At 33.0% G+C, this 25,342-nt stretch overlaps 1 protein-coding gene across 2 annotated transcripts in view; it reads left to right on the top strand.

Annotated features, from left to right (window-relative positions):
• The window catches only part of LOC124369158 (plexin-B), a 106,599-nt gene that overhangs the window by 37,171 nt on the left and 44,086 nt on the right, over positions 1-25,342 (top strand). For both annotated transcript variants that reach the window (XM_046826947.1, XM_046826946.1), the window contains exons 12-19: positions 2,622-2,855; positions 5,699-5,983; positions 9,276-9,452; positions 12,171-12,414; positions 14,720-14,862; positions 18,578-18,711; positions 21,944-22,205; positions 24,265-24,351. In XM_046826947.1, coding sequence (XP_046682903.1) covers positions 2,622-2,855; positions 5,699-5,983; positions 9,276-9,452; positions 12,171-12,414; positions 14,720-14,862; positions 18,578-18,711; positions 21,944-22,205; positions 24,265-24,351 — 1,566 coding nt within the window. The remainder of the gene's footprint in view (positions 1-2,621; positions 2,856-5,698; positions 5,984-9,275; positions 9,453-12,170; positions 12,415-14,719; positions 14,863-18,577; positions 18,712-21,943; positions 22,206-24,264; positions 24,352-25,342) is intronic.

Below are 25,342 nucleotides of genomic sequence, written 5' to 3'. Positions count from 1 at the left end.
TTTTAAATAATGACAATGACGTATGGTAAAGGATCTTGGTATAAGGTTAGCCAGTATAAAATATTCAATTAGATTTACATTTTAATTTCTTATAGATAAATAATTTCTTTTCAAATTAAGATTTTGTGCCTAAAGACATTTTATTGTATAAACCGTCAACTATAAGTTAACAGGGTGGCCACCCGACCGGGGAAACCGGGAATAAGCCGGGAATTTTTCTGATAACCGGGAAAATTTCAAAAATACTTTTTCCGTCTACAAGAACTTACAAAATCAAGACATAATTTGATAGTTTCTTGAATCAAGAACTGATTAATCACAAAACATTGTATTTTACGTGACATGGCTCTTGATATTGTGAATGAAGATCGAACAATGTTCGTGAGCTATATCTGGCGCCGATTGATCTAAAGCGTCCACTAGTGTAATGTGTTTATCTTGGTTAGTTCTACTCCTGTGCCATGGCAAGCCTTCCCCCCTTCCCCAATAAAAAACAAATGTAACAATGCCTTGGACGATTAAACTCGGCCGAACGATCATTTCTGACTTCAGCACTAAACGAGTGGGACGCTCTAAGTAGTAACGCAGCAGAGTGGTAGTAACCGCGTTACAAACAGGTTTTTTGTACTTAAGTATTATTCAGTCGCCGTAGTGGGATCTCCGGACGAAGTTGTCCAACTCGTATTCTTTAGAGAAAATAGTGTTTTGGAAAGACCTGTGTTAGATTGATAGCACAGGCCTAAAATGTACAGTGTTACAAGCTTCAGAGTTCGGTTCATTGAATAATATAATGTTTGACGGTTTGATAAGAGGTGCAGCCCAGGTTTTTGTTAGACCAGAATGTCAATTGGATTTATACAAAGCTTAATAAGATACCTTTTGGTTCATTTACAAATTTCGAAGTTGACAGGAAAACTAGCAGAGCACACGTGAATAACAAATTCTCAATTGTTTTGAAAAAGAATATTAGTGACCACAAGTTTATTCTTGAAAAATGTTCACATTCGCCGTTTTAATCAATTCTGAAAAATGTTCACTTTTATCAGAATCACTTTGTGTATTATATATTTCTCATTATTACAGCTACTATGCTCAAAATGGTATGAATGTAATAACATCAAACAATAAACACCAAAATTCATATACTGCTGATATAAACTTGTGTTTTTTTGTGGTCAGCTAGTCAAGGAAGAAAGTCCAATATACTGTATTAAATTGTGTTTACAAATATTCTTTGGTCTTGTGGTATTCCAGTCTTAAACACAAACCGCAAATAAAAGCAGGTTCCTCAATCATAAAGTGTTTTTCATCTTGGGCAGTTAGATGTTGAGATGAAATAAAACAAGCTATGTATGATATATTAACAAAATTTATTTTTCATATGAAAAGCCCATGTATGCCATTATGTATGGAATATGACTTCGTTCAAATATCCTCTGCGGTTTCCCACAATGGTACGGGTTCGAGTGGTCAAAGTTTCAATTACTCTGCCGCATAAATCCGGTTGAATTTGAGCGATGGCCTGGGTTTTGTTGATCTTAAGTTCATCGGTTGATTGAGGCTTATTAGCATAGACCTGTGACTTCAGAAAACCCCATAAAAAAAGTCTAGGAGCATCAAATCGCACGATCTTGGTGGCCAATTCACGTCACCTCTGCGAGAGATAACTATACCCTCAAATCGTTCATGGTGTCGTTCGCTGTGTGGCACGTAGCGCCGTCATGCTGAAATCACATGTAGTTTATGTCCATTTCGTTCAATTTGGGCCAAAATAAATACAAAGCCCATTCAGTGAACAAACAGCGTTGTCTATGGTCTTAAACTTTGAGCTCCTGGGTCAGTTGGAGTTTGTACAAATGCAGGCCTAAATCCAGACACAAAATTTGCCAAGTTGAAGTTTGTGAAAGGCAGAGTTCTTGTGCATGGCGAGGAATTGACTGCCTCGGGTTCCTCTGCACACTTTCACGGACAGCGGCGACGTTCTCAATAATCTGCTGTTCCTTCGACATCTGGGTGTAGGCTGGTTGTTTACCGAACTGGTCTTTTCGAATTTAGCTACCAAATGTTGAAGAGTTGACATTGAAGGGCCTCCGCGTCTGCCGTAAAATGGTCTCAACACACATAACATTTTAACTAGTGAACACTCATTTGGTAATAAAGTTCAATCGTCTGAACGTGCTGCTTAGTCTTGTAACTTGTCATGAAATGGCAGCATTCACTGAACAAAAATACACTAATGAAACAACTGACACCAAAACAACATGGCTGACACAGGCTGTCAACATCTACCCGCCCAAAATGAAAAACCCTTTATTTGAAACACTAAGAACTCCGCTATGCCATGATAAGAGAGCCTTGAACTGTGTAAATGTACCATTCATCAGCTTAACGTTTAAAAGTGGATGATAAAAGTATAATATGATTTTGGACATTTGCCATTGTTTCCTCACCCGAAATCTTTTTATCCTTTCAAATCTTTCATCGTCAATGACAAACTTAAAATAACAAAGAATGATTAAAATACAATAAAATACTTTATATACTAATGCCTATATCTTATTAGTGTGAGTTAAAAATTATGTTTCATCCATGTGTCATCAATAATATTCCTGTTTTTACAGATTCATGTACTGGTTTTGTCCATTGATGGAGCAAATCGCACACTGAGTTTACAGGAGCGCAAAAGCCCACCATTCACTTACCTTCAAGATCCCACAGTAATGGAAATTAAACCCCTCAAGAGCTTTGTTTCTGGTGGTCGCATGATCACTGTACATGGCACTAACCTTGACACAATCCAAAAGCCTGAGATGGTTGTGTACTCTGACTCCAGTGTCAACCCTGTTAACAAATCGGTAAGCCTGTCATCCTTAGATTATATTTATTTTTAAATCTATATGTAACAATTTGGTTTTTGTATAAGCTAATATAAATTTTACATCATACGCTATAATTACGTTGTATTGCATGTATACAAAAGAATGAACTCTATCAAGAGTAAAGTTTTTTCCTCTGCATTAGTCATTATTTTAACAATTGAGATCTCAAAAAAATTGCCTTAGTTTGTTGTTGTGTGAAGTGGTTTTCAATCTTCTGTATTATAATTCTGAAGAATACACTTTGCCTTTAAAGTTCGGTTTCTCTCCATAAGGATAACACGTAGATCAATAATTTTATTCTAAACAACTGTTTATTCAGTAAAATACACTAAGCATAAACCAAATAAATCAATTATACTTCAGTTGCATTTAAAAACAGTTGTTCATTCAGGGATATACATGTAAATAGTAACCAAATTATTTATTAATACTAACATTGTAATAAATATAATTTCTTTGAAATGTACTAAGCAATACACAAGGAGTTAAATTTATTTTTGTTGTAACGTTTTCTATAATTTACATATTACTACATTTGTTGCTATGTCTACATTTATTTTATAACACAAAGACGCAATAAAGCGTTGTGTGAAAAAACATTAACATTTTTACCCAGACTATACTGAATGCTCTGAACAGGCTGCCAAGTATGTTGTAGTTTCCAAAGGTCACCAAAAAGGAGGGGTCGCTATTTACATACACAAATCCTTTGGCAATAAAGTTGAGGAGATTGAAATGAAGAGGCGTTGCTTGGAACTCGTTTGTGAGATGGCCAGTATAAAAATAGCTCTTAATGGAGGGAAACATCTTTACCTGCTTGACATCTATAGACCTCCTGGAAGTGTTCTGGAAGAAGCCTTGACTCGAATCTCAACTGCCTTGGAAATGTTCCCGAGCAACAACACCCCTATATGCATGGTTGGCGATCTGAATGTTGACAGTCTCAACACGTCTAAAGAAAAGGAAAATCGAGCCCTTAATAACATTCTTGCCTCCTTCGACATGCATAGAGCCAACCTGCCACCCACAAGAGTCACCAGTACCTCTGAATCATCCATTGATGTCGTCTGCAGCAATTTAAATCCAAGAAACTTCAGTATCAAGGTTGTTCATGAGCACATATCCGACCACAGTGGCCAGCTATGCACTCTCGACATACCTGCTAAAACTAAAACTGAACCAATCCTCACTCGCAGACAAGTTAGTGACCAAAACCTGTCACAATTAAAGGCACTTCTAGCTGAGGAATCCTGGGTTAATGTCTACCAGACAGCTGATGTCAGTGAATCTCTTTCAAACCTTGTCCGAACTCTCACATTGGCACTAGACGCATCATGTCCCTACAAAAAATCACGATCCAAACGCCCAAGACTAAGGTCATTTCAGTATGATCCAGATGTGGATGTACTAAAGGCCAGTTTCCTCCAAGCCCAGAACAGATTTCTGCTTACTGGAAGAGAGTGTGACAAGCTGGAAGCTAATCGGAGGAAGAAATCCTACGATTTAAAACTTAAATCCTCTAGGAGAGCTGCAAGCGAAAAGGTGATCTCAGAATCTTCCAATAAAACCAAGGCTATCTGGAGCATTGTAAATTCTGAAAGAAGAGCATGTGCTGAACCGAGAGAAATCACCTGGAAGCTGAATGTTTCGAATAAAGTCGTTGAAGACCCCAACAAAATGGTTGTGGACTGTTTCAATGAATATTTCACGTCAATAGCTGGAGAAACGCTTAAAGCCAACACTTCACAGAGAACTACCCTACCTATTCAGCTCCTCCAACCAGCTACAGATTATGGATTGGTCTCGTTTCATCCAACAACTACTGATGAGGTTCGATGCATTATAAGAAGTTTAAAACCAACTCCATCAACTGGCGTGGATGACATATCCTCCAGGCTCCTGAAGTTTTGTGAAGGGGAACTCTGTCCACCATTAGCTGATATTATTAACAAATCCTTGGCTCAGGCAATCTTCCCTGGCAGCATGAAGATCGCTAAGGTTTATCCTCTTCATAAAAAAGGAAAAACTGATGTGATGGGGAATTATAGACCATTTTTCATTAAGCATTGTTGAAAACCTATACGAAATATGTATTATTGTATCCGATTAGTAATTTAGACAGCAGTCTTACCACTAATTAATATTTTGTGATGCGTGTTTGATTTATTTTCTAAATCTTGTTTTGTAATAACAAATGTGTTTTAAGGATGAAAAAAATTACTATTTTTTGTAGATAAAAGTGCAGTAAACCTCAAACAATTTGTCAGTGATCGTGTGTAAAAATTATAAATTCATTCAATAACAATAATATGGGTTTTGTTGTCTTTAGAACCTGAAAACACTTAACAACTGTGACCTTTGAGAATAATGTGTAACGTTGTACACATAAATCCTTTATTAATACTAAGAAACAATATTTTAGAAACAATTGGTTATTTATTTATTTTTAAGGTATGTTCTTCATATAGCAAACAAATTATTTCAATCCCATGAATACTGTTTTGTGCTTTGTTGCGTTTATTTGCATTATTATCATCCCAATAGTCAAACTAATTATAAAAAATTGTTGTCGGAAAGTGGAAATCCAAGATAACAATTTTAAATGCTTGTGATTTGCTATTGCAACGGACATGGAAATTACGTAGCAGCAAACTTTTACCTTAGTTTAAAAGACTCATTCTACTATATGAGGTTTAACAAAAGTTTATTTATAAATAATTAAAATATTTAATGTTTTTGAAGTATATTAGCTTTGAATGATATAGAATAAGTATATCTCATAAATGTGTAACCAACTGTTGCATTTTGATTTATTTCAGGAATGCTTTGTACTGAATCCTGCACAAATGGAATGCCCTTCTCCAGCTGTCAATAAGGAGTTTTCTAAAGGAGCCCACAGATCAGAGCGTTCTTTACCAAACAAGTTTCATGAAAACCGTTTATTTTTAAAGATTGGGTTCATTATGGATCATGTAGAGGCAGTCAGTGATCTAGAGAAACATTTCAAGAATCTTAGATCACATTTACTCTATTTAGAAGACCCTAAATTTTTTGAGTTTCCGAATGACATCAAACTGTATAAGGGAGACACCCTTGTCATCGAGGTATGCTATGCCAGTCATATATTTATTTCCATTTCTTCCATTTGTTTACTATTTATTAATATAAAAATTAATTATTTAAATATAGTTAAAGTATTAAGTAACCCACAAATTGTTAAAAACGCCAACTTCTGCTCATAGTCATATCATTTTAACTTTGTGGCTTCTCAGTTTTGTGTGCTTAATATGGATATTTAGTTGACCTATTTACATTTTTAATTATCATTTTGGGTGATTTTTATACCATAATTTAAAAAATTAATTTATGTATCATTATTAAACAAAAATTATAAATTTACAGAAATATAATTTTTAAATTGTATTTTGGTCAAATTTTAACTTGCTTAATGTCATTTAAGTTGTTTACAGTTAAAAACTGTCTTATTTCCAATTTGAATCAAATTGGACATAATTAAATGTAGTAGAATATTAAACATATAAATTTAGAAATCTGTGAAAGAGATTTGGAGAAGAAAATTTGAAGTAAGTGTGACACATTATTCAAATATAGGGTCAGTAGCTTGTTATTTTACTACAGTAGAATCTTGATAACAAGTATCTCTATGTGATTTGGAAAAAAAAATTATTGAGGGACTGTTTGTTGAGGTTCGTGCTATCATGGTTATGTATGTAGACTTGCCATGCTATCGAGATCACACTGGTGTATCTAAAATCCCTTTATAGCAAATGCATTTGGGATCAATCCTCACTATCAAGTTTTAATTTTTTAATTATATTTTTAATTGTGATAGTGAACAGTACATAAATATTGTAACAAGTTTAGTACTCTTTTCAGTACTGCAGTATTGTAGTTATAAATTATTAGTGTAACAATAATAGATGTAACAAAAATACAAAAACTCACAAGTAATAATATACTGTAACAAATACAAGCTAATTTTAATTTATTTCACAATTTGCAAATGTACACAGCATGTTAGTGAAAACTGTTTATTTTTGTTTGTTTTAAGTTACATGAATGTGATATAACGTTCATCAATAGATGTCACAACATTTTGTCACACAACATATTTTCTGATTGAAAAACACTCCAAAACTTCACAGATTTGACAATAGATACACAACTCCTACTAATTAGCACTACAGACTGTGGTAATGCACATTACACATGAGCAGTCTTGGAGAGGAGGGGGGGTTCATTTCTAGACCTGTGCCCAAGACATAATTTTTCTCAAAACACATGTCACGTGACAGTGGGAAATATACTACGAAAAGGGTAAACTTGTGCTATAAAGATTTTAATACTTGAAACAATATACTACTATAAGGGTTTGGTTTTTCTGAAAGACTTGCTTTAGAGAGTTAGAATTTTGTTCTAAATTGTGAAAAATCCATGGTAATAAAGGTTTAAAGAAAAAATGTCATATTATAACAGTACTTATAACATTAAGTCTTATGTCAATTTCAATGGGCTTAAAAATACATGTGTGCTATTGACTAAGTTGTTTTATTTAAGGTCGTGTTTGCGAGAGTCTACTGAACCAATATGAATATCATCTCACAAAGTAAAATAATACTTAAAATGTCAATGCCAGGTTTATGATAAAACATGCTCCTATGAGACACAATTTATATAAGAAATATGTTATCTAACCTAAATATAATTTGAGAGTGCTTCGATATTATTTTGTGAGCCGAAGCGTTCGAACACCGTTTACAACCTGCATTCAAATCCGTTTAAAATTATGACATCTGGAGTGAACAAGAGGATTTTTTATTTGTACATTATAGATCATACTTCCGGGTTAGATCAGAAAGTAAGATTCATAAAGGCTTTAGTACATGCAGTTGCTAAAGATGCTTCACTATTATCCAGATCTATTATTGATCCCCATTAAAATTATCTTTGATTTTGTACTTTAATTTGTGACACAGCTGCTGAATGCAATCCTCAATTGTTTTCAGCTTTGTAATTTCTTCCTTGAAAGCCCTAGTATTTGAGTCTATTTGTCCTTTATCATTGTCGTGTGGCATTTTATTCTGAATCTAGAATCGCACCACAGTTTATACTACAGTCAAATTCCTGTGCAACTTCCAACGAACATAATGCTATGCAGTTCAACGTTGTAACGATTTCATTAAGAATATTTTAATTGAAGAGCATTCATATGAAATCATAATATTCTTATAAACTATTATGGAGCAATACAGTTCTCTTTGTTCTCGTAGTTTGCTCTTTTATGTAACATGTGTAAGTATATGCATCGCAGTTATCAAACTTTCTTTTCTTAAAACGTACTTTTACAATCAGCAAAATCAAAACAGTAATTTTTATTTATAAAAAACTGGAAATAGTCCAAACATGTCATAATATTAATAAAGTCATATGGGAGTAAACATTGTTATATTATTGTATTTTATTATCAAGATTTTTGTTTAGTATCCAAAACAGCCCTGAGGCCCAAGTGTAATATACTTGAACATGTTGAGTGCTCATAGGAGATATTCCAACCATGGGTCCGTATAACCAGTGGCACATGGGAGGTATTCCACCCATCACACCTTTATTGTTTTGTGAGCTCAGTGTGCTTCGAGCACTCTTTTTTAGTATATTGAATTTTTGCTTCTCAAGACTTAACATCGTGGCAGTGTTTGTTTTTTTTTTTTTTTTTTTTTTTTTTTTTGTTGTGTATCAGTCCAATATTTCTATGAACACCTAATATAGTATATTTTGCATATTTTTTTGGCACTGAATGATCTTAGTGTTCGTAAAAGCTAGCCAAATTCGTAGATGTGTTTGCGATGATTATATATCAAGCTAATTATCAGATCACACATTTAATTAGAGACAATTGGTTCTCTCTCATATGAAACATATATCAGGGAACCCTTAGTCCTAATTTTCTTCTGATACTCTTTGATTAAGCAGGAGTCATATTCAGAACAAAACAACTTGTTTATCTACATTTGTAGAATACTTTCAGGTAATAAAATAAAATGTTGATTCATGAATTGACAAATATAGCAAAAAAAATTGAATTTAAAGTTGGTTGACATTGAAAGTCAATTCCTTAGTATTGATTATCATGGCATAACAGATTTAGAATGTATGCGGCATAACACTTATTTATAGATTTATTTTGTTTGTGTGTAGGCCTCTTGTCTATTTATTAGCCATGTATTTAAAGTATAAGTTTTATTTTTTAGTGTAATTTACAGCACCTAGAGTGAGTATGGATGTTATATATATATAGACTTGTGTTTGTACTAATATTTAATTTTGTCTTTGTGATTAAGCATATCTTTGGAATCTTAACACCATTTATGTACACAGGGTGAGAATTTGAACTTAGCTAGTGATGAGTCAGATGTAAATGTTACGATTGGGACACTAGCCTGCAATGTAACCTCCCTAGCATCTACTCAGTTGGTGTGTTCGCCCCCAGAGAGCCAACCAATGCCCACAGATGAGCTGGGAATCAAGACCGAAACAGGCCTTCCTCTAGTTGTGGTGAGTTATCTAAAATTTCTCTTTTGAATAGGGTTATACAAATATTAAAATTAGAGATTGAATAACATACCTTCAAATTGAATATTTGATAAATAATTTTATATAATGTACAGTATATACATAAAGTATGAAATATATGAAATTTTTTAACATTACCAGTTAAATTTTAGTATGTGTTTACAAAATAAAAGTTCCTTTCTCTATGGCTAGTTATGAATTTTGGCAACTATTTCTCATTTAGGTTTCATAATTTTAGTACAAATTCTTTGTTTAGAGTTTGTTGTATTACCAATAGATGATTTGAAAGGATGATAGCATTTCAAACATTTGCCATCATTTTACGTTACAAAAATAGAACAAAATTTGACCTCAACTAATTTAACTCCTTAAATGCTGGCTTATTTTAGACCTGTACTCTATCCTGACTGGGATGTTTGGTCCCAAATATCCTCATGTACTACAGTATCTAATTTTAAAAATCATTTAATTTTTTTTATTAGTGATAGAGGCATTATAATTATATAAATTGTTATAAAATTTGATATTTGGAAGATTTTTTGTGGGGGAATGTTTAGTAACATTAACTGGTCAATAAAATAATATATTTTTATAATATAATGATAATGATAATACACAGAAATAAGTATACTATGAAAACAGCAGATAATAAATTCAAGGGTCAATGACATCCTTTTTTATAACACAGTAACAGAACAAGTGACTCACAGCACGGACAGCAAACGCGCATGGTGGTAGTAGTGGAACAGTCACACCCCCCTCTTCACCCCCACCCTTTCCCAATAACAAAGGGCTTGTTGGTCCTAAGCCAATAGACAAAGATGTCAGAATCACCTCATACATCAATCACGACGATACAATCTCCATTTTTACTGGGAAAATACGAGGAGTATATTATACATTGTTAGCCCTTAATGTGATTTTCAGCTGCAGACTTAGATATACACCTACAGTACTTTTAAGGGGTTAAATAATCACATTATCAGTGAAATTAGCTTTTATTGTTAATATGTTAACAAACATTACTTCAAAAATAAGTTTAAATTCAGTATACAATTACTATAAAATTGTGAATGCTAAAAATGTTAGTCTGTCTGTTTTTATAAAACATGATTTTATTGACATATTATTGATAAAATACCAGCCTGAAAGAAGATTCAAATGTAGCAGTTTAGGATATCGACCTCTTAACCCTCCAACTGATGACCGATGACACAGACGTTCATAAGTACCCCAGCTTGTGAACTGATAATGGCACAACTGTCAGTCAACTTTCTGCTATTATTACATGAAAACCGTTTAAGTTATAAAGACTTAACTTGCTCCAGTCGAATTCTCTATTCATAAATATCAATTCATTTTATATAGTTTATATTCGTAATATTACTCGTTGTCAGCTGATATTGATCCAAATGCCATACATCATACAGCTAACGGACTATGCAGCTGGTGAGGTGCTGCACAGCCTTGACGATCTTTGTTGCTACTGTTGCTAGGTTATTATGTAGGCTAATTGTTTATAACTTATTGTTATGTTATGAAATGAGCGATGCTCGTTGTTAAATGATGTACATGAACTATTGGATAGTGAAAATATTAGTTCTGATGATGAAAGTGACATATTGGTAAATTAAGTGCATGATGTATTTTTCTATCAGATTTGTTGTCAGGTAGTCTAGATGATTATAAACCGGTGGAACGTGAGTTCCGTGTTGTGAAAAATTTGATGACAGTGACAACAATTCATCATTATCCGATATTCCTCTTGTTCAAAGAATTTATCAAATACCAATATGGATGTGTACTGCCATAAAAAGTAGTACTGTACATACTTAACATTTTTATCTAAAAACTTTTTTGTGTTGTAAATAAGTGTATATATGTTATAAGCCTTTTGTTCACTACAAAACTGTATATTTTGTAGATTTACAGTATCTTACTATCTCAAGTCATGTGAAAGTTACATGGAGTGAAACTTAGAAAACAAAAAATACAATACACATTTTTGAATTTATGTAAAAATAAAAAATAATACTCATGTAAGTGCATATTTTTATTACTTAAAATTTTTTTCTTCTAAAAAAAATGTATATATAACACTTATTGCTTAGCATTAACCACATATTTTAAAAAGATATCTAAAACACAAAAATCAGTTGGAGGGTTAGATGCAAGATTTTCAGTTGTACTCTAATGCCCCTTTTGCTCAGTTTTTCTCAATAATTATTTTAAACTATTCTAATTATGTTAAATGGTAACCTATAACTGAAACATGAAAGCACTTTTATAAATAAATATAAATAGAAAAGCTGATCTCCTAATCAGTTAAATAACACTAAATATGAAAGTAACTTGTGTTATTTTGAGGTGAGGAAAACTCTTCCATGTGATTCTGTAATAGTTTTATAGTAATACATTAAAGTGTAATGGCAATCAAACGGCACTAGTGAAGAGTTGTGGTACAAAACTCACTCTCGTAGTCAAATTTTACTTGTTTTCATTATGAAATTGAGGAGATATTCAGACTCTGTTGAAAGGGGTATGCAGGTCACACTTACCAAAGTGGGTTCCTTTTTATTAACTTGTGCGTAATAGTTTTAAATTTAAATTACACAAGTGAGTTTAAATGTTTTACTATTTTACAATCTGAGTGTTTTTCTGTTTCAGTTGTTGATTGCTAACATTTTATGTTTATTGTAGGTGCGAGTAGGAAAGTTCCTGAGATTTCCTATTGGATATCTACGTTACGAGATGATCCGTCCATATGCAATCCCTCCTGAGGCAGTTGCAGGGATCGCAGCTGGGACTATCAGTTTACTACTGCTTTTTGGTGTAGTATTGATTGTTTACCGGCGCAAGTCTACGCAGGCTGAACGAGAGTACAAGCGCATTCAGATACAGATGGACACACTTGAGAGCAATGTGCGCTCTGAGTGCAAAATGGGTGAGTCAACTCACACATGCAGACAGCGTCTTGTTTATTCAAATATAATAATTTTCTGCCTGTACATTGTATATAAGGAATACAGTCTACTTTCCATTTGTTTATACTAAAAGGGCAAATGTAAGTCCATGTACAAAATCAATTGTTTGTTCAAAGTTTGTTTTTGACGAGAAAAGCTTTGTGACAAAATTTTTCGATTTACCATTGTATAGTAACACTACATTTCAACATCTAAATTCTAGGTTACAATAATCAGGGTGGCCATGCTTTTGGAATTCTTGGAAAGTGATAGGAAAAAAGGTCATAGAAAGTCATTGAAATCCAAAAGTTGGTCATGAAAAATTTTGCAGCACTTTTTTCAGGTTGGTTTTCCCGCTAGCGGCTGAGCTCATGTTGCTGACAGCAACCTGGCGGTGGTTGGCGGGCAGGCTCAGAGGACGTAGACAATTTCTGGAGGAGATATCACTTGGAAAACAATGCCTCCGATGAATTTAAAGCTTTAATAAAGAATATTCTAATTTTAAGTCATGGAATTGCTTTTGTGGAGCGAGGTTTCTCAATTAATAAAGAAATCTTAGATGACAACGTTCTAGAGAGGTCGCTTATTTCCCAGCACCTCATCTATGAGGAGATGAAGAGAGCTAGTGAAGCAATAATATCAAGCAAATAAGAAGATGATCATGAAATGTCTTCAGGCCTTTAGCCTGTATCAAGAATACCTCACAGACCAAAGGTAGGCAAATGTGACAGCCGCTTATAAAAAGGGAACCAGGAAGAGAATTCAAGTTACTATCAACAACCTTATGAAAAAAGGTCTAAGATAATAGTGGAAAAGCAACGAGAGACTGAAGCCCTCTGGCTAGAAATTGAAAATTTAAAAACACGATTAAAACTAGTCAAGTTATGCATGAAATGGCTGTCTTAATTTCTTAATTAGATAAGAATAACTGTACCATTTTAGTGTTTTTTTGACAAATTATAATTCCCAAAGAGTATTGTTGTCTTATGATGCCAAGACTGTTGTTGTAGGTCTTAATAAAAATGTTACTTGCAGATTGAATGATTGTTAAAATGCATCATTTATGTTACTCTATGTTGAAGTTTTAGTATAAATAAACCTTATTTGTCTTAAATCTTAATATTTGGTGATTTAAGCGGTGTGGAAGGGCTGGTCTCAGTTACAGTACAGTTGCATATCCGCATGTCGTAATGCTAAAACAGGCTCTCCAGAGACCTGGATTTTTACTCAAAACAGTCTGGAAAACCTGAAAAAGCCATGGAATTTCAAATGTTTAGAAGCGTGGCAACCTTGAAGAAACAAATCATACCAGTGTTGTAAAATGCATTTAAATCACAACAAACATGTTTGTCAACTCCATGCACGCTATCTCTAAAACACGTGTTTCATATAATAAACTCTAGGTCTAATTAGTGGAGTTGTCAGTGGTTATTACAAGCAGACATATTATAACCTGTATTATTTTGTCCAGTTTATAATAATTAGTATTTGTTACAATAACTGTGCTAATATCAGAAAGTCTGGTCGGAAACCTTCAATCAAAATTAGTTATTTCTGATACTTACAACACAAACAACTGTCTCACAGTATTTTAATGATCTGATTTGTTACTGTGACAGCCTAGATCGATTTTGTAAATTCATTACACAACTTACATGTTTTTTGAGTTTTATATAGTTATTGCTCAAGATGAAAAATACATTGAAATTTTGAATGGGGATTTTTAATATTGATTAGTGCTGGGTTTTTTTCTTATGTGATAATTGAATTATCATCTGTTTCAGTTATGCTATGATTCATATTTTTAGTTTTTTCTATTCCTAATCTTACATGGTTATTTGTCTTTACTCTATTCAAATACATTGTATATATGTCTTTTTGATTTAATTAAATTTTGAATTTGACTACCAAACTTACTTAAAAAAAAATGCTGTTAAATAATTTTGAAAAAGAGTTCTTTAACTTAAGTATTGTTCTATTTGCGTAAGTTTTACCCTACAAGATTGTCATAATGATATTTGAGGATGGATATTATAATTCAATAAAAAAGGACATCAAAGCTAAAATAAAATTAATTTCAAAATTTTACTTTTATCAAGTTCTATATTATAGTATTCAAACCTGATAAACGGACTACAAAGATTCTGCACTACGTTACTTATAATGTGGTCTTTAAAAAATGTGTTAATTTGTTTAGTTCACATTTAAATCACGAGTGAATGAAAGATTTATTCCAAAATATATAATAAATTTACAATTATAAATAAAAATTAATGTTTTTTGTAGCCTTTGCCGAGCTTCAGACAGATATGACTGATCTCACAGCCGACTTAGAATCGTCAGGAATACCCATGTTGGATCATAATGAGTATATTCTCAAAGTATTCTTTCCAGGAGTGAGGGATCATCCGATCCTCAATAATCCAAAGGTCAGTTATGGGTGCTAACCCTTAAATTGGTACATACTTCTTTTAGTTATTATTCAACATTTTATAAACCGTTCTAATTCTACCAACCATTTATAAATTAAACCCCGTAAGGAACAATATAAATTTGAATTATTAAGTGATATACTACAGTTCAAATTTCAGAAGTGCTATGTGAACTAGAACTTTGGTTTATAGAAACTTGAATTAACAAGTCCTAGAGCAATAATAGTGTGGAATGTGCACAGAGCATATCAATTTTTTAAGAATTATAGTTGTAGATGTTCTTATTAATACTTTCTAATATGAACTGAAGTAAAATGAGCTTAATATGAAGTTTGTTGTGTCTGGACTCTTGGGTTTGTTTTATCTGCATTATGAGTAGCTTTAGTATTTGTAGTAGTGATGTTTTGGTTCCTAAATCCGTTCCCAATTTCATCAGTTATTGAGAAAAGACCTGGAGAGGTGAATTGACAGATCAGTGTCGGTTCTTGTAGAGGGTAAATACTGAAACTGAAGACCAATTGCCTAAAGTCAAAACCAGCAATTGATATCTTTAAACTTGCTAATATATAACCAATCAAAATATCACTACTAAAAAATAAAGTCTTTCTAGCAAAGAAATGGGTACGAAACAAGTAAAGGACGCTGATTGGTGGTGCTAACAAAATACCAATGTGGCATTTTTATAAATGGAGAACAGTGCATGACACCTGAATAACATATCTAGAGTTTTAGTATTATTTTAAACCTTATTTATATATCTGAAAATGATAAATAATCAAGGTGGTAAGGAACAATATGATTTTTTGTTGTTGAGATATATTATTGGATGGTAATTTCAGTTTAATATTGATTCTTTCTAAATGTAATTTTTTTAATTCACATTAAGCAAAGTAAACACAACACAATAAAAAATCAAATAAAAGTTGTAATTAGTGTGTAATTATAAACTTATACTATGTTCCAAGTAAAGCTAAAGATAGTAAATTCGTGTAAATTTATTACTAGTGACGAAACTTAAACTGTAGGAAAGTTATTGATATTGTTACCTTACACATAATTTATATTTATTAAATTTGTTGTAATATTCTTCTAAACTAGGTTTTAGAATAGTATCATGAATTATCTAATGATTACAATAAATGACAGCACGTAACTCAAACAATTTGTTTTACTTCCTACTCTACAAAATATATCTAAGAAGGTGTTGTGTCGTATTCAAAATACATAGCATTTCCTTTTTCTTACTATAACATTTTTGAAAACATTTATAGCAGAGTCATCATGTTAAATTTTCAATAAATCACTGATTTTTAGTCCAAAGTTTTGTTCTATGAGTATTTCCTTCTAATATTTCAAATAATTCCATGGAGAATAATTATTGTAATCCAACTAGATATTTTGCATTTGCTTGTTCACTCTTGATAGCATAGCTTGATGAAATTGATTCCCTTTTCTTGGTAACATATATTTACTATAGGTATAACCATACTGGGATTGGTAAAACATAGATTAACAAGACTACTGAATACCTCCGAATTTAAAAGTGGAAATTACTACTTTTATTAATTAATATATTTTATTCAATAACTAAAAATTAATAAGTCTTCACTTATTAATAAACTTGAAATGAAGTTTATGGCTCGATACCATACATGCTGTTTTCTAATTCTGAGTCATTTTTGCTATATAGTTTTTCATTATCTTGTTTCCTAAGAACCTCCCGAACTATTCAACGCTAAGTGGTCCCATTACCCTAGATACGTTACAATTTCTCTTTATATTGCTGCTTATTTTATTTCACCTATAAAAATCCTCCTCTAAAATAGATTTTGTCAGATTTAGTTACATTTATTCAGTTGCTTTGGCCCCACATATTTTCATAGATATATACATACATATATACAGGGTATTTCACAAAAGGTTACCACAAAAACAAGCAATAAAAGTCATATGAACATATGTCCGATGACACTTCATTTATTGTCTCTCTGTCTGTTTTATGTTTAAAATCATATATAAAAATTTTTTAATGCGATTAAGAGATTCTTGGCATTTATGTTGTCCTAATCAAAAGAAGTAATCCAGTTTTCAAATTTATTTATCTCTAAAACAGTTAATCCTACAAAACTTTGGAAGAATGATATTTTGTAGTAAATTTAATAACTAATTTAACAGTGTTCTATCTGTTTATATTGGTTTTAAATTATAAAAGTTATTGCTAATTATTTGCTGGGTATATGTAAAATATAAATTGTTTGAAGGATATGATTATTGTATTTTCGTCAAACTCACTGTTAATGATGCTAAAACAATAATTTAAAGATCCGTCAGTTAAATCATGAGAGTACCCTTTTAGTGTGTAAAAAATAATAAACACCCAACCAATGTTGTCAACAAACAAACTATAATAAATTGAATTGAATTGAGTCATAATTTATTTCCAATTTCGATACATGAAATAGTGTACAAACTATTCCAACTCCTTAAAACATAAACAAAGTGTACAATGTAAAAATTAAGTAGCAATTATAAGTTAGTTAATAACATACAATTAAGGAATCTATTTATATAACTAGTTGTACATTCGTTAGTAGTAGCAGTTAATTTATTTTAAGAAATTGAACTCATTAGGTATTAATAAAAAATATTAGTGACCTAGGAAATAAGCCTACATGGGCCTGTAGAAAGCCTGTGCGTAGGCTCGAGTTGCTGCCATGAAATCGTGGACGGATTGTAATTTGTTGTCGTTATTAAATATAAATCATGCGAACTACGTGGTGCGCTCATCGCGCGTGCGCGCACACACACCACATCGGTACCGTACGATGATTAGGGAGTCTTTGTGGCCTCATTTGGCTAACCTAGACATTGACCAGTTGTGGTTTCAGCAGGATGGTGCCACCTGCCACGCTGCCCGTGAAACAATTGTGTTGCTCTGTGACCGCTTTTAGGATCGCGTCATTTCTCGTAATTCCGACCATCAATGGCCACCAAGGTCGTGTGACTTAACACCTTGTGACTTTCATCTTTGGGGTTATCTAAAGTCATTAGTTTATGCCAATAAACCCCGAACCATCAATGAGTTGAAGGAGGAAATTCAACGGGTTGTCGGCCAAATTGAAGTGGAAACTTGTCTTGCTGTCATGGCTAATTTCATGAACAGAGTTGTTGCGTGCCAGCATAGCAGAGGAGGACACATGCATGACATAATTTTTCATACATGAAATCGGAAGTTTAGATGAACATATTAATGTATTTGATTTAAGATTTTCATTAAAATAAATCTCTTAATTTGATATATCAAAACCGGCGCTCTTTTTGAATCACCCTTTAATAGCTGAGTGTTATCAAGTGCAGCCGGAATGTAGCTGCTGTGAGAACAAAACAAAACAAACCACATGAAAGAACATTCTGAATTGAACGGTAGCAAGCAAGAAACTAGTCTTCTTTAATCTAATTAGTAAGCACAACCAATTCATACTGCACTCGCCCACGTATACATGTCCATGAGCTAGGAGCGCGGCTTAGGTGCTGGTGGATGTAAGTGTTCATGGTATGCAATAGGGTAACTATACCAAATTCAATTTTTGAATATAAATATTGGACACAATAAAACGTTCTTACTTCCATTCACATGTCACTTTACATTCAATACCAAGTTAGTTCATTAGAGACTTATGTGTATTTTAATTTAATATTTTGTGTGTTTTAGGTCCGAATCAATGGTCCACCCACAAACTATGATGCAGCAATGCTTCAGTTTGAACAATTAATCAATAATAAAAACTTTATTCTTAATTTTATAGAAACTTTAGAAGCCCAAAAGTCTTTCAATATTCGTGACAAGTAAGTAACAACTATCAATTTGTATAGTTTATATTGTAGTGAAGTGTTTTTACTGTTTGAGTGATTTATGATTTTTAATGTGAACTGTGTATTACTTTTGCAATTTCTTATTAAATTATGAAAGTTGGAAGTGAGATATTTCCACTTCTTCTATTTTGGATTGCTATAATGAGATTTGTGCAATGAATGTTCTTCTGTTGTATATTTTAAACTAGGGATGGGCTGATACCAAAATAATTAAATTCTGATGCCAAAATTGTGGTCTTGATTCTGCATTTATACAGATTTTTGTACTATTTGTAAGTAAGAAAGATTTTAAGATAACATACATATATTCTTGAAATTATTTATACCACTACACAGATTACTAGATAAACAAAAATTAGCACATGTTTGATTACTATGTGTATTGACAGGGTGACCACCCAACCGGGAATAAGCCGGAAATTTTTCTGAGAACTGGGAAAATTACAAAAACAAAATTTTCCGTCTGCAAGAACTTATACAATCAAGACATAATTTGAAAGCTTCTTCAATCAAGAATGTATCGATCTCGAAACATTGTATTATACGCGACGTGGATCATGAAATTGTAAATGAAGATCAATATATATGTTCACGAGTTGCCTGTCGCGAGTCATCTGAGGGTTGCCTCCACTAGTGTAATGGAGTTTATCTTGGTTAGTTCTAGAAACTCCTGTTGCGGCAATCCCCCTTCCCCCACCCCTCCCAAAAACACGTAACAATCAATACATTGGGCAATTTATAATCGGCCAACCGTTCCGGACTTCTGCACTAAATGAGTGGTACGCATTAAGCGGCAGAGCGGTAGTGACCGCAATGCGAACTGGTTTTATTCAGGCCTAATAGTTCGGTTCGTTGAATAATATATGTTTCTCGGTTTGACATACCCGATTTTTTGAGTACACCAGAATTTCAGTTGAATCTCTACAGGCTTGATAAGATACCTTTGGAGAAGAAGATAGTGGGTAAACTAAAAAAAAGTAACACCTAGAAAGGCACGTTTGCATCCGAAATGTTGCATAGCAATGTCAGAATGAGCTGAGGGCTGAGCGGCAGGAAAAACATTTATTGTCTAGAACTGGCTGCAGATAATCGACATTGTGTGTATCGCCCTGTCGCTCGCGTCTGTCCCGAGTGTTCCCCAAATGTACAACACAAACATCGAACTTTAAGTCTCCGTTCGATCCAGCGCTCACCGTCCACCACTTACTCGTATCGCGACCGAGACCTCGGTTGGTCTAAGAATGATTGCTCCTTGCACACGTTCCGATTGGTTATCAGATTACATAGGTTACAAAGAAAGTTACGTTATATTATGATATCACGGTCACATCGAAACTTCAACTGAACTGCGTTTACACTAGCAAAAAATTGTGCAAGTTTTGTGTTCGACTATAAACATTGTGTCTCAACCGGCGCAAGAGCTCTCGCGAGCGCTGCCGCAACTAGTGTCAGGCAGTTATTTGCAAGAACTATTAAAATTTGAATTATAAACAATGCCAAGACATCACTGCAATGTGTGAACAGAATTTGTACTGAATCTCGGAACAACCAGCCATACAACTGTAGCTTTTATACAGTAGACAAAATGCTTTCTTGTAATGTAGACAATTTATTCTTTTAGTTTTTATGCTTTGTGACTTGTACTATTTACCATAAGTATGTAGTATGTATTATTTTATTCTTTAATGTTGGTGTTATACTGTGTATATGTATAAACCATCTGATGACATTGTCAATGCAGTTATTGTGGGCCGACAATAAAGATTCTTGATTCTTGAAGTACTTACGACAGGGGTCTCGTGATTAAAATTACTTATCTTGTTCATATTACGTTACAGTAGTTGTGCGAATTCTCTCGCAACTTTACTTGCTAGTGTAAACGCAACTTAATATTATCGCCAGTCTATAGACGGGAGACAGTCAGCCGACGGCATCAATCACGCACATCATTTTTGTCGTCAGAGCGGGATTGGTTGGACGACGGCTGGAAATCCCGTCAGTTCTCTGAACAGCTATTTACCTAAACGACTTCTCCGCACTCATGACGATCGGTTGGACGATTTGAACTGTTCAAAATATATAATGTAGTCCAACATGTATAAGGAGCCTTATGTCATGTTGTTTCGTAGTCCATGATAATAATCTAACGAACAGTTGTGACGAACCGATAAACCGTCACCGTTGAACTCGGTGTAAGGGATAAATACAGTATTACAGTTGTTTATTTGGCTCGAAAATAGACTAGAGAATCGGAAATTTTCAACCAGGAACAACCGGGAATTTGAAAAGAGGTTTTGAGTGGCCACCCTGATTGATGCACAAATATAAATAGACGTAGGAAATAGACATTGCAAGCTAAGGTATTATTTATAAGGCAACGATAGTTTATTAAATTTGATTATCTATATATGTGTTTTCATGTACAAATTACAACAAAACACATTTAGCAATTGGTAATTTGCATACTGCCAATAAGCTGTTGTCCGTGAATAGTCGCACCAGACTCACAGCAATGTGCAGAAATAAATATAGACAATTTGAACTCTGAACAAAAACTCTTATTATTACAAAACATTGCAGTAGTTATTGTATCTATGTGCCTCTTTTTATACACAAAGTATAACAATAACACATTTTAGCAATCGGAATCTGCATACTGCCGGTCATCTATCATGCAAATAGGCTTGTTTGAAAAGTCACTGGATTTGAGATTCAGCTTCGACACATCATATACTATGTAATACTATGAAACCCTGACTTCTAAGTATATTTTAAGCACTTCTGTTGATTTTATTCATGATTTTGTAGTAAACTAGTTTAAAAATATTGGTTATAGAATCACCATCAACCGCTGAGTACTGTAATCAACCCATCTCTATTTTAAATGCATGTACATAATTATATTCTGCCACTGTTAGTACATTTTATAATTGAATATGTAAAAGTAAGAATTACTATGCATTTATTTCAATGTTACGGTAATGTTAATCACAGGGGCTTGCTTTAAAAGGCATTTATTTAAATTATTTATTAGATTTGTCATTGCCATTGTAAAGAAATTAATGTTAAGAGATTTAATTTATAGGTATACACTCATTTTGTAATGTTTCATAATTAGTTAATGATTTTTCACTTAATCTTAAACTTTTTTATTCTAAACATATTCTTTGGCAATAACTAACATATCACCTATGTATTTTTCCAGAGTAAATGTAGCATCACTGCTGATGGTAGTCTTGATGGGCAAAATGGAGTATGCTACAGATGTACTGAGAAATCTGTTACTGCGGCTTATGGACAAGTCAGTCAGTACAAAACATCCTCAGCTGATGTTGCGGAGGACAGAATCAGTTGTTGAAAAAATGCTTACAAACTGGATGGCCTTATGTATGTACAAATATCTCAAAGACTATGCAGGATCATCACTCTTCCTTCTGTATAAGGCTATCAAACATCAGATTGAGAAGGTATGAACTGATTTCCAAGTGTTCTAGTTTAGGTTTAAATCATAACTAGTCTATTTTGTCAGTATTCCCATAGCTTGATAAAAATCCTTGTGTTTGTTTTAGCCTATCAAATTGTTCTATTTGTATGTTAAATAAATAAATAATAAATAAATAAAAATGCCTTTATTTTCAAGCGATTTTCTGTATAAACAGCTTTTCAAAATAACTTTCGTCAAAACAAACAATACAAGAAAAATACAAATTCGGTCTTAACCTAAATACTTATCTAATTAGAGTACATTTGATTTTTTCTCTAAGACTTGCAAGACAAAGGTCTTTGAGGCTCGCCGGGAGTGCATTGTACAATGCCGGACCGAAATAGGCAAACCCCCTCCTGCCAACCTCACGACTTATCCTCGGGAAATGGAGGAGCCCGTCCTGCCGGGTGCTTCGCAAAGCGACCTCACGCCGAAGGGAGAGTTTCTCACAGAGGTACTGAGGCTCTCCAACAATGAGAGCTTTATGGACCAAACAGCATGTCAGCACTCTGCATATGACATCCATGGGGGGTATGAGCAGGGCCTCCCTGTTGAGTGTAGGAAGCCTAACAAGGGTTAACCACATCTCATAGATGTTGAACCATAGCATAGGAAAGTCAATCAGTACCCATGGTGGTTAATTGGATAGTGTCCCTAACCAGGATCAAAGAAAATTGTATAATAGAATTACACTGTATTAATCTCTGCCTGCACAATCAGCAAGATTCATGTAAATAACTAGTCCTACTCAAAAGCCCTTTTACTCACAAGTAAAACAATACCTTGAAAAGTCCACTCAATCAGAACAAATACCTTCTCAGATATTTTGTAGGCTTCCACAAAGGGTTTCATGTTTGATCATTAAATAGCTTCAAATGTATGATGCTAACTCTAGATGACCAAAAAATAAAATAAGAATATCCTTATTTCACAAAGAAACCTATATTAATTAGATGTAGTATTGGCCCGTAAATCCAAAAACAAGAACTATTAACAATGTATGTACTTATCCTCTCCACACACAGAGAGAATAATGAAAATCATCTGCGAAATTAAAATGAGCTGCTCAACTCCTAAAGTGGAACACCACTTTTTCAGCAGTAATTCTAACTCTTGGGCTGCTAAAGTTTACTTTCCTTGTCTAATATTACTCACTACTAATATTTATGTATTAATAATCAATGACGTATTGTAGTGATCTGTTAAAAAGTATTTACCAATGTTAAGGTATACAAGTAAGGAATCATGGGAAACTTAAAAATGAAAATGGATATGCAATAAATCTTTTAGGTCAGCAATAAGCTATTGTTTCTAAACACTCCAGTAAAAATGTATTACCTGAAAATTTTCAGCGCACTCTGAAGATTATCTGCTGTTTTGAATTATGCAAGTCAAATAGTTTTTAGGTCATACAAAATTGACAGTAGTTGATGTGTTGATCGATATGTCTATAGAAATGAGTATTGTGTGTATATTTATTAGTTTTTAAGTATAGTGTAAAAAATTTGTTTTACATAAATTATTGATTCAAATATATGTAAACCTTATACTGTCAGAATTCCAAGTTTAAAAAAATATGTTTAACAGAATCTGTATATCTTAAATGTTTTATGACTAAAATTTTATTTTGTAGGACCAAAAGCCTATCTAAATCGCTTATTATAGATGCTCCATAGATGCTTATTCCATAAGCTAAATGTGGAGTGCATTGATGAGAAATATATTAGTTTAAGTGTATTTAAATGACTAATTTTTGCCATTTGTCACAATGCATATAGATCAGTAGACATCTTATTAGTAACATGATCTACATGTTTATCCCAAGCTAAATTCTTATCTATTATAAGTCCTAGGTCACGACTATCACGTTCTCTGGTTTTTCATAGATAAGATTGAATCTATGTTTTAATATTCACACTAAACCACTCTTAACTAAAAATTTACAGCCTAATTCAAAAATACTGACTAGAAATAATATTTACTATTGATCATCTCTTTAAATTTAAAGTAAGTTACATATATAATAAAATGTTATTCTACAGGGACCAGTTGATGCAGTAACACATGATGCAAGGTATTCACTCTCCGAAGAACGGTTGCTAAGGGAGCAAATAGACCATGGTATAGTGGTAAGTATCGATTATGTGCACAAATTAGTATTTCTGTTTAAGATTCATTTTTTGTGATGGCTCATTTGATAGGGTGATAGGCATTTGTCTTTTCAAAACATTTAAATGCTTTGGTAACAAAACATGTTTAATTAAGGATGGGTTGATTTCGATACTTGATACCTTGATTCTGAGCGGTATCAATGTGTTGACGATTCTTAATACTACAGCTCTTTTCACTCAATTCTGATACCAATATTTACAAAGTATTTTATTACAAATAACGAATAAAATCACACCACTACAACTAGTGTCGATGTGTCAAAGCTGAATCTAGAATTCACCGAATCTTCAAGTAAGTTTATTTGCAGACGACAGCTGGTCAACAAAAAAATCATATCTTGCTTACAGTTTGTTTCTATTTCTGTGTTTGTGCATCTGTTTTGTCTATGCACAGGAGTCATTTCTCAGTGGTAAACAAACAGATGTTAGCTCATTTTTTTATCGCACAATTTGTATTGTATAAATATATATCCTCTATAAGAATATACATATGTTTATTTTTATAATGGCTGAGGATGGTTTAAAATTTTTAGCTGGCCACATTTGCCTTAACGGTAACAAAACAAAACTATTTAATGTATATCTTTAGTTAATATTTATGATTATAGAGGGCAACAAGCAAGGTTTTAACGTGAGAATTTAGGAAAAGCAGGCTTACCTTTACCACATTGGAAAAATCTGTGAAATTAATAAAACATAGAATCTACTCAGTAGAATTTAGAGCCTATAGCTAATTTTAAGTGATAGTAATTTATTCAGTCCGGAATAAAGCTACTGTGTACATACCTACTACTACTAAAATAGAATATACGTAGCAGTTACATCTTAAGGTCAAGACACAACTAATGTTTAATTTGATCAACAATCAGATCTACCAATTGTACAAAACAGAATTAAACTACCTTTTTTTTGTTTACCAATACTAATTATTATTTATTCTCTTTGTTGG

This window comes from Homalodisca vitripennis, chromosome X, assembly GCF_021130785.1.
Source record: "Homalodisca vitripennis isolate AUS2020 chromosome X, UT_GWSS_2.1, whole genome shotgun sequence".
NCBI classification, from domain to species: domain Eukaryota; kingdom Metazoa; phylum Arthropoda; class Insecta; order Hemiptera; family Cicadellidae; genus Homalodisca; species Homalodisca vitripennis.
This window is presented reverse-complemented; position numbering and strand designations above follow the sequence as displayed.